The following is a 14,083-nucleotide window of genomic DNA, read 5'->3' as shown; positions in this document are numbered from 1 at the left end:
GTCTTTGCCCAGTACGAAATTATCTGTTTCAATTTTTTTCGTTAATTTATCTGTTTCGTCAAATTTTCAATTCGTTTAGTAATTTATTGTTTTTTTGATTGAATTCTTTGAAGATATGGCGAAATGGTGGCGTATGAGGATCAAAGAAGCACAACTCTAGCCCGCACTTTCTCTGATTTGAAGGAGGTTCGATCGATTTATAAGGTTCACACCGTCGCAGGTTTTCGTTTTAGGGTTAGTGAATTTTTTGGGTTTTTTTATGTGGGTTGTTTCAGATCTAGTTTTTTTTTTTGTTAATTTCTCAATTCTCCTTCAAAACCCCATATTTATCCTCTCTTTTTTTCGATTTTTATTTTCGAATCCTTTTTTCGTATGTTTTTTATTTTCGATTTTTATTTTCGAATCCTTCAAAACCCAGAAAAATGGGGTATAAATGTTCAACCTTATTCTGGAAGTCCAGCAAATTTGGCTGCATATACAGCAGTTTAAACCCACATGATAGAATTATGGGGTTAGATCTTCCATCAGGTGGACATTTAACTCATGGGTATATTGATTATGATAAGCTTGAGGAGAAAGCTTTGGACTTTAGGCCAAAAATGATCATTTGTGGTGGAAGTGCTCATCCTAAGGATTGGGATTATGCACGTTTTACATCTATTGCTGCTAAGCTGATAAATCGGTGTATACTTCTTACTAGGAATGGCTTCATGATGATGTGTTATGTTTTAGGTGCTCAATGAAACAATATTTCTGTGACTGAAGCAATAAGATTGCATAAACTTGAGACTTTCTAGCCAATAATTAGTGTTATTGGTTATAGTTTAGCTTCTATCATGTCGCTATTTGATTAAGTATAATGAGTTAAGTTTGAATGTTTAGCTGTTACAAATTGTGGCTTTAATTTTGATTTTTGTTTTCTGCTTAACATTCTAGATGAAGTATTGTGAAATATGCCTTCAGGCATAAGTTTATAACTGTATATTTGACATCTTGATTACTCTCTATTTGCATTTTTGTTGGAGAGTTCAGCACCTCAGAAAGCAGATGGAATGTATTTAGCGTCCGATTCCGCGTTTTTAGCGTCTGAATTTGGCGGACGGAAAGAAGTGACATTCTTGTTGTGAACAATATTATTGCAACATTTCCTCTCGACACGGACTTCTAGGGAGTTTTTCTTAATGAAGTATTATTAGGGGTTTGGTTAGAATATTAGTGGTATGATTAGGCTTGTCCGCTTGTTAGGAGAGAGAAAGTAGGTTAAAACTGACCACCATACCAACCACCACGTCCACCACTGGACCACCTTCACCAGTCACCACAACCACCGCAACAACACCTTCATCACCACCACCTTACTTCTACCCAAATCGCCAAATCGCCACCCGCTTACTACCTTTCCCCACCACCTGCGGTGGTTTTGTTGGCGCGAACGAGGGAACCTTACCCTACCACCCTCGACTGCCAAGAGCGCCCGCAGTCGAACGCCAAACCGACCTACAAATGAAACCCATAATATTCAAACAACAAATCCAGAAAATTCGAACGAAATCAAACCCAGAAAATCGATCAAAATCAAACCCAGAAAATTCGAACGAAAACTAACCCAAAAAATTGAACGAAATCAAACGAAATCAAACCTAGATTACTCGAAAGCCAATTAGACCACAAAATCGCGTTCGATTTGGTGGTATGATTGTGGTGGTGGAAGTAGGTGCTTGTGGCGATCGATTTGGTGCTTGTGGCGTTCGATTTGGCGGTTGGCGGTGAGATCGGCGGTTGGTGGTGAGGTAGGCAGTGGGTGGTTGGCGATTGGTGGTAGTTTGGCAAGTGGTGGTTGGTGAGGTCAGCGGTGGAGGAAGGTTGCTGATGTTAAATTAGGGTGAAATAATTAGTGTTAATTTTTTTAAGTTTAGTTGTTAATGATGTTTTAAATCTTCATAATTTGGGGCAACTTGGCAATTTCATACTAGGAAACTTACCTAAAATAGTAAGAAATGAAATTGCTGCAGTTTTTGTGTTACACCCCAAAATGGCAAATGTTGTGTTTTTTTTGTTACGGGGAAAGTAGAATGTTAATACTTCATCAATTTTTAATTTACACCATATTGCTTTTTCCAAATTAAAAGCTCATCAACTTAGACTGTATTTTTTTTTACTGATTTTTCACCATATGCCATGACAAATTTTTTTATTCACCATGTACCCTTGATGTTTTCAAAATTCATCGTATACCCCTCAATTTCTTGATAATTCACCATGTACCCTTAATGATTAACGATTATCAATTTTTTTGATCATTAACCTTTAATTCTGTTACTAAATCATAATCAATCCCTATTTGAGTCGTTGGTCATAATTAAACAGAATTAAAACACAATAAATGGCCCTTTTAGCTGTTTTCCTCCATAATTCTCTTGCTTCTTCTTTGGCCTTATGTGGTTTTTCAATGCTAATTTATTAGGATAAATGAGTGAAATAGGGATAAAATAAGGTTTAGTAATGAAATCAAGACTTAGTGATTAAAAAATTAATAATTGTTAATCATTAAGGGAACATGGTGAATTATCAAGAGATTGAGATACACGATGAATTTTAAAAACATCGAGGGTACATGAGGAATAATTTTTTTTGTCGAGGGTATATGGTGAAAAATCCGTTTTTTTTTATTAATATATAGGGTTAAATAATATAGAACATATTGTAAATCTTCTAATCCCGTACTTAATTGTACCAATGTCCTATAGAATGTAAATACTTCATCAGTCTTACACCATATTGCTTTTTCAAAGTCAAAGCTCATTAGTTTAGACCATATTTTTTCATTAATATATAGGGTTAAATATTATCATTTGTGGTCTTGTTAGATTAATTTCAATTTATAAATTTAAGATATTACATCTTTATAATTAAAGATATAGATTGGTGGAAAATAATATTAATATTTTTATTAAGACGGAGGGGTATTTAATTGGCATTAAGTTGAGATTGACTAAGCTTGTTAAGATTTAAGAGATAGATAAACTAATGTTGTTAGACCGATTATAAATTGTTTCTTAATTTGGTGCCTCATCAAGATATTTTATGTGCTTGTCTTCGACGTGGAATTTGTGTCTCTGTTGCCCGCTAAAACTTAGCTGTACGAAGGGAGTTGATTATACTCCTACTGTCCTACATAATTTATCTTATCATTTGATCGAGTTATATTTTTAGAGAATATGAAACAAGCTTGACGAGCAACCTAAAAAATAAATGATAATTTGAATCACTTACAAACCCAACAAATAGGGGTCATTTATGCTAGCTAATTTATTTGTAGTTTCAGGTAATCAGCCATATAGGACAAGCCATAGCTTTGGAAAGAATAAATTAGCAGTCTTTGTTGTGAACCGACATCTTTCGTGTCACGATATGGGTTCTTTTATTTTAGGAGAAATTGATAATAAGGGGTCTCAACGGTTGATAATACGGGTCTAAATGATTGATTAGTCTGTATAGATCCAATTTTATGAGGTCTTAACTTTTAGCAGGCTTTAGTGAATTGAAACTGGCGTAATAGGTCATAATTTGTGAAACGTGAGTTAGAAGGGATAATTGAGGGAGAGAAGTAGGAACTAGGTGAGATTTTTAAAAAATCGTCAAGTTTCAAGTGATTGAGTCTCGCTAAAAGTTAAACCCTCTTAAAAGTACCCAAAGTAAAAACCTATACAGGTTAATCAATAGTTCAAACCTTTTGAAAATTATCGCCCAAAATTCAAAGTTCAGACCCTTACTATCAATTTTTCCTTTATTATTATATTGGATGTCTCTATTACTATGGTCTACCTTTCTAGAACAAATTCTAAAATCATATTATTATAATCAAACAATAAGAAAATTTGATACATAAGTAATACACATTTATATGAGAAAACAAATCATGGCAGAATATTAAGATTCGGGGTTTTTTTTTACCTGCTTGTTTAGTTCGTTAATTAGTATATCTTGGCCATGAAATTTACGTGAATGACCTCTCAATCGTTATAAAATTTCGTTAAGCAGTCTACTAGAATTCACATAATTCTATCAGCTAAATATCAATGGCGGCCTGGCAAATCATTTCCCCTCTTCTACTCCTCTTTGCAACATCTCTATATCTCATTAATCCAACAACTTGTCTAGAAAGTCCCATCTTTTTGGGGTGGAAATGTGACCCAAAAGCAAACTATACTGAGAATAGCCCCTACCACTCAAACCTCCTAAAGGCCTTCTCAAATCTTACCTCCCTCTCCTCTTTCAACACCTTTTCCACCTTCACTGCAGGCTCAGATGATGAAGCCACCAACAAAGTCTATGCCCTTTACGACTGTCGAAATGATCTCCCACTCCGGATTTGCCACGATTGCGTCGAGGACGCTGCAAAGAATCTTGCGCAGCTTTGCTCCTCCAAAGAGGCCAAAGTCACTTATGAGGTACCCCCCTCCCCCCTTTGTTTCATATAATAAAAGACTTTCTCGCAACTTTTTCCTTTTTACTTTTTCGCTCTCATTAAAAAAAATGTGCCGAATCCTAAATTCATATTAATGCAGATAAAAATAAATAAAGATGAGCAAGGAAATATTAAATTTAAGTAGGTTATCCTCAATTATATATATATGTTTAAGTTCATATGAGAACCACCCTTATGATGAGAATCGTGAGAACCACTCATTTTTCCTCATTTTACGAAAATTTTGATCACTTCATTATATTTTTGCTCTTTGCTCATTTAACAATTTTATGCTCATTTATCAACGTTTTTGCTCATTTTACGTTTTGCTCATTTTACCTTTTTTCTCATTGAACTTTTTTATGCTCATTTTACGTTTTTCTTCTTTTACATTTTAGTACATTTTACGTTTTTGATAACTTAATATTTTCTACTCATTTTATGTTTATGCTAATTTGTTACTTTGCTTTGCTCATTTTAGAAAGTTTTTGCTCATTTATATATATATATATATATATATATATATATATATATATATATATATATATATATATATATATATATATATATATATACCTAAGAAATAACTGTCAAAGGACCAACTCAACCAAAAGCTTAAGCTGATGGTTGATGCCCTATGAATAGATTTATACTCTATCACGCCCCCTCAGGCAAGAGCCCTTTGGGCTTGAAGTGTGGATGCAGCACAAGTCTCCCTCATACCTGACGATAAATATTCCACTGCGAAAGGAGGGGTGGATGAGATTCGAACCCGTGACCTTTTGTCACGCTGGCTCTTGATACCATGTTAGTTTTTAGATTATATGAAAATGGGCCTGGGTAACCCAATAAGGAGGAGGAGAGTTTAGCTCACTTACAAGCTAGGAGGTTCCATCCTAAAACCAATTGGTGATAGGAGGAGTAACACCTTATCTTATAAAGTGGTTTATTCTCTCCTCTTTCTCCAATGTGGGACACTCACAAGTGGGCACTTAATGAGTTTCAACACACCCCCTCACTTGTGAGTGTCCTTAGAAATTCAGAGCCAACTGGAAAGGTTAGAGCAATAATCCTCTTAGGGGTTGGACATCCTGTCGAGGTAAATCCTTATCCAGTAGCTATCAAACACCCAGTTTAGACGAGACCCATAACTCGGGCTCTAATACCATGTCAAAGGACCAACTCAACCAAAAGCTTAAGCTGATGGTTGAGGCCTTATGAATAGATTTATACTCTATCAATAACTTCACTGATTTTTTTTTCTTCTAATGGGTTAATTAACAATTTGTTCCTTATGGCAGGAATGCTTGTTACGCTATGCTAACCGTCCGATATTCGCCAAGATGGAGCTCGAGCCCTACTATCGTGAATGTCAGATCAGTATACCGGATGGAGGCGAGTTGAATAGAACCATTGAACCAATCTTCAGAGGGCTAATTGATCAAGCTACATCGAAAAATTCATCGCGCTACTTTGCTATGGAACAAATGACTTATTTTGAGTATCAAAAAGTAGATTGTTTGGTGCAATGTACTCCTGATATTAGTAGGGAGGAGTGCAAGGAGTGCTTAATGGATGCATTGAATTATACGCTTGAATGTGCGAACTCTAGCTTGATGTTAAGCTATCACCTCGCGCCAAGCTGCCAAATGAGATATGATGTTCTACAACGTTTCGTTAATATATCCTCAAGCCCTATACCTTCTTCCATGGCTTCTCCTCCCATTTTGTCACCACAATTAAACACTAGTGATGGAAGTCAATGTTTGATTTCAATTCAAATCTTTATATTTGTATTCTTCTTGTTCTTCTGTTTAATGTTATAACAGTATTAAAAGATAATTCTTAGCTAAGTTTCCTCACCCCTTTGTTCATTGAAAAACTATAATTGATTTTTGGGACTATAGCCCTTAAAGGCTAACAATTTTATAATTTAGACAAGTTCTTTTTGGTTCCATAAATTTTATAATTTTATAATTTAGCTCTTATTAGTTTACCCACTTTTCATTTTGAGTTATCTCTTATTAGTTACCCATTTTCTTTTGATTTTGGAATTGACTCACAAGTTTTATATGATCATCTTTTACATAAAGCATTCACTATATATCCTTCGATCTTTTGGCCCATAATAAATTAATACTTGCTCTTTCTTTTTGGGATCCACATACTAATTCACCTAATATTATGTGTCAAAAAAATAGGGTAAACTAATAAGGGATGCAAGAAGGATATGATCTTTTAGAAATATGTAATTTTTGGATTAGGGTCAGATGACATTAATCCTTAGTAGGTACAACTTAACCTTAGACAATTTTATAGTGAACTAACTCTAAATTTCCATAGTATCAATTAAAGAATATCAAAGAGAAGATTAGATACTTGAAATAGACGATACAATATGAAGTCTTGAAAAAAAAAAGGAGATATATATTTTCCCCACCCTTAACTTCATGCTAAAAACTCTAGCAATAATGAGTAACTGACTCTCATTTTTCCTATCTACTATAACTAGTTTTTCTAACCCGTTCCAAGCATGGGTGGAATGATGTGTCGATTTAACTAATTTTTGACAATTTGTAATTTTAATTTGAAGTTCATACGAGTACATAATTTATGTGTGAGACTTTTATTGGAGGTATGATAGCTAAGAATAGCCAAAAAAAAAAAAAGGTTGATAGTATTAGTAGTGCACAACTTTCAATAATACTAAGTGTTTGTTTGGTATATAGTAAATTATGTACGTAATGAAATTTCTTATGTTTTTTGATTTTGTTAGTTGTTTGGTTGATATGAAGTGGGAAAAATGGGATAATGAAAATTCATGAAAATTTAAAATTCTCACAAAATGTAATAAATTATTTGCCTACCCACCCCCCACCCCACCCCCCCCCCCCCCTTTTTTTTTTTGACGGGTTACCTACCCACTCCTTGATCACTCACAATTCCTATATAAATTCCTATGAATTAAATTTCCACAAATTGTAAAGTTTTATAGGAAAATAATTCTAATTACAACCAAATAAGCACTGACAAGGATTTAGAAAACTTAAGAGAAACAACCAATTATTCAATTTTTTTTTTCCTATTGCAACCAAAAATTATTAAATAATGCAGTTATAGAGACAACAAAAGATATAATATTGCCAACAAATATTATAATATTTGTAATTTTCATTGTTTTTTTTAATAAAATCAAATTAATAGTTTGTATATTTAATTAATTTATGAGAGACATGTTTTTTTTTAACATTGCATTTACAGGTGTAGATTTGTTGTAACTTAAGATCATATATATATTTTTGATCCAATAATATCATATATAAGTACAGCTAAGTTTTTGTCAGCAATAGGATAGAGAAGTGATTAGAATAATGCGGTACTTTGGCTCTTGGAGTTACTTGCATCCCACATCAAAACAAGAGTGATATTTTTTAAAAAAATTCTCCCATTTGAGAGTCAAACTTTGCAAAATTTAAGATTTCTTATTCCTCAATTCCAATATATGCACAAAAGTATGATAAACATTTCACGAGTATATTTAACACGATTTTTCGTATAGTAAATATTATTTGCATATAACAATTATTGTTTGTATATATACAAATATTACTTGTGTTGTTTTCCCTTTATCTGTTACACAAAACACAAATAATATTTGTTATAAGAAAAATTATGTTAAATATATCTAGCCTTAAGAAATTTATCAAACTTGGATATATATACTTCTTACTTCAATTTTTTTTTTTCCAGTTACAAGTCTATAAATTTAACGTTTACTAATATATAAAGTTATTAATTCCTCTGTTTTTTTATACTTCATTTGTTTTATTTAATAGAAATATTTTAACTTTTAATACTATTTAGTAAGTATATTGTTCATAATGTATTAATTACATAAAAAAAAATTAGTTATTGTGGTGGAATTTTATTTGATTTGTCTCAACGCGTCTTTTCAAAATATCAACTTTGCAATTTTTACTCAAGTCCAATCAGAATAGTCAAAGATTTGCATTAAAAAACATAGTCAAAATATCCCTATTCAAACAAATAAAGAGAGTTCTTGCGATCATTTGATTTTCACGTATGTCAACATATAATTTTATTCATTAATATCTTTAATCATCAATTATAAAGTATAAAATTTGATATTTAGAATATACTTATTGAGACTAATTGATTAATATATATTACTTGGTGACATTTTACTTTTTATATAATAAAAAAGCATAGGCCAAAGTTAATAATGAATAATGTAAGGAAAAATTGATAGGAACAGTCCCAACTATGGGCGTTTCGCCATTTTTAGTCTCAACTAAGGATTATTTCTGAGCTGTCCCAACTATACATCATTTTTGCCAAAATTGGTCCCAACAGGTCAATGACTTGCTACAACAGGTAAACCGCGTTCTTTTTTTCTTCTTCCTTTTCACCCCACCTATTCAACATCACTCCACCAACCAACACATCACCCACCACCCAACACCACCAACACTTTCTCTCTCCACGAAACCACCACCCGGATCCCATCATCCACCATTTCCCGCATAAATTCCACATCTCCAGCAGCCAAACGTCCCCCTTCACCCTCACCCACCCGCGTTGATGAACCTCCACCGCAAAGCAAACCTTCGTCACTCGGACGAATCACCCCCGAGGCCACCAAGTGTGGCGCTGTAGCATCTCTTTTCTCCCTCGTGCTTCTCTGTTCTTTCTGCCACTTGTTGCTCCTCCCTCGCTTGACACTGCATCACGCCATCGGATGGGAGGGGGAGGGGATTTTGGGATAGCTGGATGGGGAGGGGGTGGCAGGGGGAGGGATGGCATGGGAGGAAGAAGATAAGAGAGAGAAAAAGAGAGAAGAAAGTGACTTTAGAAATACAAAAAAGTAACCTGTTAAACAGATAATCAGTCACCTGAGATCAATTTCAACAAAAATGATATATAGTTGGGACAGCTCAGAAATAATCCTTAGTTGGGACTGAAATGGCGGAAGGCCCATAATTGGGACTGTTTGTATCAATTTTTCCATAATGTAAAGGAAAAAAAATGAGGGTAACAATTCCATCTTTTACCAGTCTGATCAAAATAGTTCCATCTTTTAAAATATTTCTAGAGTATTGATTGTGGATATGTTGATTATTTTATGCTGGAAATTCTCTTTAGGTGACTTTTAAGCTTGTGAAATTGGTCTCTTGTTTTGTCTAGACAAGGTACGTACATACCTGTGTGTTGGTTGGATTGGTATCATGTCCTAAGGATGAGATTTATGTAGTATCATGTATAAGGAACTATTTTTAGTTCATATGTGATTTATATTCAATTGGATTTGCATGTTTTATGTCTTATGTGAAGCATGTTGATTATGATAATGATATCATGTTTGTATGAAATATTGATGCAAGCAAGTATATGGGATTTGGAAACTTTATTTTATTAATTCACATGAGGGGTTAATATTTATGTTGCTATTGGAGTATGATTGAATCATGTTGTTCTCTTTGCTATTTAATTACTTTATGAGGACCGAGTGCCTTATTTGGTAAGTTGATTATTACAACCTATGAAAGGTTGGTTGGTTGTTGAGTTGGTTCAACAAATAAAGAAAGGTTAGGGATTTAATATTGAACCTTGGGTTGTTAGGTTGATGATCACCTTATCTAATATTAAGATAAAAATGAAAGTTTATGGTTCTTTAATGATTATATTATTTGTCCTGCTTGTGAGTTATAACAGGTGAATAAATTATTAATCATGTAAAGTGAAACGTGAATAGCAATAACTTTAGACTTGTGCACGTCTAAAGTGTTGGACACATATGAGTTGGAGTACATGATGGTAGCCCATGGCTTTTCTTGGGACCGAATTGATCATCATGTCCTATTTTTATTATAAAGGTTCATCAATATCGTAGGTAAGGGGAGTACGGAGTCGTACCCGTACTTCGTCTTCTAGATTGAAGACTGGTTTTGGTTTAGATAACTCATTTCATCGACTATTCCATCTAAGTTAAATTAACATATTAGTTCTGGAGTTTAGTTCAGTAAAAGTAGTCTGGTATGTTATTATATGATTATTTATCCCTGCTTAATATATATTAGTATCATGTTAGGTTTTATTTATTTATTTATTTACTATGTAATACTCAACTTTGTTGATTACGTGCTTTATATGTATGTCTTGACCATGGTTATGCCTTATTGATCCTGTTATGACCCATTTGGTGAGCAGTCTCTCGGGATCAACAGAGCATTGTCGTTTACAGGTTTGAAAATGGTGCATCATGAGTTCGGGAAAGGGGAGAGTTTGTCTTGACTTTTATTATCTTATAGTTGACTTTGACTATTATTGTTGACTTTTCCTTTTGAGTTTGACTTTTGACTTTCTATTGGGTTGACTTTTGAAGTTGACTTTTTGGTTGACTAAGTTTTATTTCTAAAGTTATTTGCTATTATTTTCCAATAAGCCGATACATTATCATTCAGACGATAATACTTTGATAATTTTCTAAGTTTTATATTGAAAAGGTATTTTGGAAAATAGAGAATTGTCGAGGTATTACAGATTTTCTCCCCCTTTTGGTGGGTTCTTACTTCTCATAATTTCTATGACTTTATTTTGTTTGTTTTCATGGTGTTAATAATTCGTAAGATGATCTGGAACCATGAGGTTTAGATTTTTTCATCAATTCGTCACTCGGGACAATTATATCATAGAATTAGATTATGAAAGTCTCCACTTAAAAACATGAAAAATATCTAAACGTACTACTCACATCAAGCTTGAAGCGGTAGATTAAAATTAATTAGTTTCATTGTGTCAATTGTCGTGATTGTCTAAATATGTATTTATTTAGATCTTGATGATCATTGTTTATGCCGTATGACTTACTATTAATGATATTCTTCTTTCCGTCAGAAAAGAGTAGTATATTGTTCAAAGTAGCTTTGAAAAATCCAAAATAGTAGTGTAATATATTATCACTTTGAAATTCTTTTTTATACCTTATGAAGTATTTTGAAAAAATCAAATAAGTAAATATATAAGAGATACTTTAATTATGTGATAGATGTGGCTTTGTCACGCTTAATTCCTCTTTATTTTTCCATTTCGTTGTTGTTTTCTTCTTTCTCGTGTTTGGATTTTATCCTCACTCGAACAAAAAAAAAAACAATGACTCATCAAAAGAAGAGGTGAAATTTCTAAGAATTTTTCGTGTGAGTATTAAAACTTATGTATTCGTTTAGCAATACTAGTTGAAATTAACTAAAATTCATATGTTAAGTGAAACTAATAAGATAAAACTAGAAATGATAAGGTGCTAGAACTGATAAGGTAGTTGATTAGCTTAATAATATGACAAAATTAGTTGTTTAAGTTGATAAATTATTTTGGCAAAATTAGTTGATATCAAGATATTAAAAAGATTTTCCAAAATTTGAGTCACTTGAATTAATTTTGAAAAGCGAAAGTAAAATTTCAACACATCATTTAATCATTTTAACCACCTGAATTTCATTTTAGGTGTTCTCCAAATATTTTTATCATTTTAACACCTAAAATATGTTAGCACATTACCATTTAAGATAACTTAAATACTTACTCAGAGCCAGTTTACTTGAATTGATAATCTACTTGTAATAATATTTTCCTATTCAAATACTTATACCATATCGACATTGAGAGGAGGTACAGCTCAACAATCACATGACTTATGAGTCTAGGTCTATAATAAAACTAGCTTTTAACCCGTGCAAAAATGCACGGGAAGTGCTATATAGATATGATTTGGACTTGCACATAATGTACGAAATTGTTTTATTTATTAAATTGTTGTTTTTGTTCAAAATTTATTGAAACATAATATATTAGAATTCATTTATATAAGGTTGAAAGAATATAAAATGTAAAATTATATTTTATGATATATAAAAATTCTTTATTACAACATTTTAAACTTTAAAAATCTTATACATCTATAAATATGTAAATGAAACAAAAAAAAAATACACCAAAATGCACGGAAATACTTTATTTTATAAACTCAAGATTATATGATGTTTCTCTTAAAATCATGGTCTGGATGTTAGTTCATGACTTAAGTTTTTATAACTATATCATGTATTAAAAATATTTTTTAGAACTGGCTCATGACCCGTGCGTTTAGTAACTGATGTAGCTAATGTCATGATAAAGTGCATGAAATTTTTTTGTTGATTAGAACTGGCTTATGACCCGTATGTATTATTTATTAGTACTATTTTATGAAAAGTTACTGAATAGGAAAATGGTACATGTATAGTGAAAATTTCCATAGTGGAAAATGGTGCATTTATATGGTAGCACATGAAGTATTACATTTATAAACTTTATAAGATACATAGTTAACTCATTTCCAATAACAAAGATATAAATCACTACATTTTTATTTAATTTTAAATAATACTCGATATCGTTATCAAGGTATGAGGATTTCAATAGTATTTACGCCCATCAAATTTTTTTTCTTATAAAACGTTCGAGTCTAGCTACAAAATGGGTTATACGTAGATTTGAAAAAAAAAATTGAATTATTAAAAACTAAATATTTGAAAAAAACTAACCATGTTCCATATGAATTTTCAAATAAGTTCCTAACCGCTTATATACACCCAAATTACATATTCTCATCGTTTCACCCAGACAAAAACCGCCGTATATAGTATCTTACCCATACATTTCGCAAAACTAATCGATTTGAATATTTCGACCCAAACTGCCGTGTCCTTAATCTCACCCCAACTGCCGAACCAAAAGCCTACTTACCCAAATATGATTTGCATCATATAGACCCATAATTGAAATACTATCACTTGCATTTGACCCAATAAAAGAAAAGGGATTGAAGTTGCTAGTGCTCAAATAATGACTCATCTAGAAAACTTACTACATTAATTGTGTGTAATGATCAGGTTTGTAGACGAAGGGATGACATTAACTCGATCATATTCTATTTTATCATTAGGTAGTATAAGTATATTTTTTAATTGATTGATCATTTATTTTAGATCATTAAGATCAATTTAGCATTCATATCACTACTTTCTTCTAATACTATCTAACTAAAGCGAAAGATTGCATACATGCTAAAACGTTGTATAATTGATCGTTAGGCAATATAAGAAGAAACTACTCTAAATAACTCATGATTGATCTTTGTATGGTGATCATTGTTGATTTTTCTTTCTTAATTATTGAGTGACTGCTCTTGGAATTAGTTTATGATATGCCCTTAGCCATATTGAATGAGAATGAAGTTACGGGTTCGTAGTTTCCGTTTCCTCTTCCTATAAATATATGGGTAGATACTTAGATTGATTCCATATTTTTTATTTGGTTGGGTTAGGAGTGAGAAGCTATGCAAATGGAGTGAAAAAGTTGCAATATGATGAAAGTTTCCGGAATCAAGAACAACACCCTCCCAATTAACTAATATCAATTTTGGCGATTCTTAGAATTTAAATATGTGCATTGATCAAAAGTATATTATGAATATTTACACTATGAATTTAAATATACGAAGACTAAGCATTTGACAACCAAAAGTATATTATGAATATTTACACTATGAATTTATAG

The 14,083-nt window shown here is 32.2% G+C and overlaps 1 protein-coding gene across 1 annotated transcript; it reads left to right on the top strand.

Moving 5' to 3' along the window:
• Positions 1 to 3,946: 3,946 nt before the first annotated feature.
• Positions 3,947 to 6,294, top strand: LOC130590527 (cysteine-rich receptor-like protein kinase 25). Its single transcript, XM_057393008.1, has 2 exons — positions 3,947 to 4,451; positions 5,770 to 6,294. The coding sequence occupies exons 1-2, from the start codon at positions 4,080 to 4,082 to the stop codon at positions 6,292 to 6,294; spliced, it is 897 nt and encodes a 298-aa protein (XP_057248991.1). The 5' UTR covers positions 3,947 to 4,079.
• Positions 6,295 to 14,083: the final 7,789 nt, after the last annotated feature.

This window comes from Beta vulgaris, chromosome 2 (assembly GCF_026745355.1).
Source record: "Beta vulgaris subsp. vulgaris cultivar EL10 chromosome 2, EL10.2, whole genome shotgun sequence".
In the NCBI taxonomy this organism is placed as follows: domain Eukaryota; kingdom Viridiplantae; phylum Streptophyta; class Magnoliopsida; order Caryophyllales; family Amaranthaceae; genus Beta; species Beta vulgaris.
This window is presented reverse-complemented; position numbering and strand designations above follow the sequence as displayed.

Excerpts from the sequence above, each read along its gene's own strand:
- LOC130590527 (XM_057393008.1), top strand. The coding sequence starts at position 4,080 with ATGGCGGCCTGGCAAATCATTTCCCCTCTTCTACTCCTCTTTGCAACA. Across the intron at positions 4,452-5,769 it reads AGGCCAAAGTCACTTATGAG|GAATGCTTGTTACGCTATGC; the intron begins GTACCCCCCTCC and ends TCCTTATGGCAG.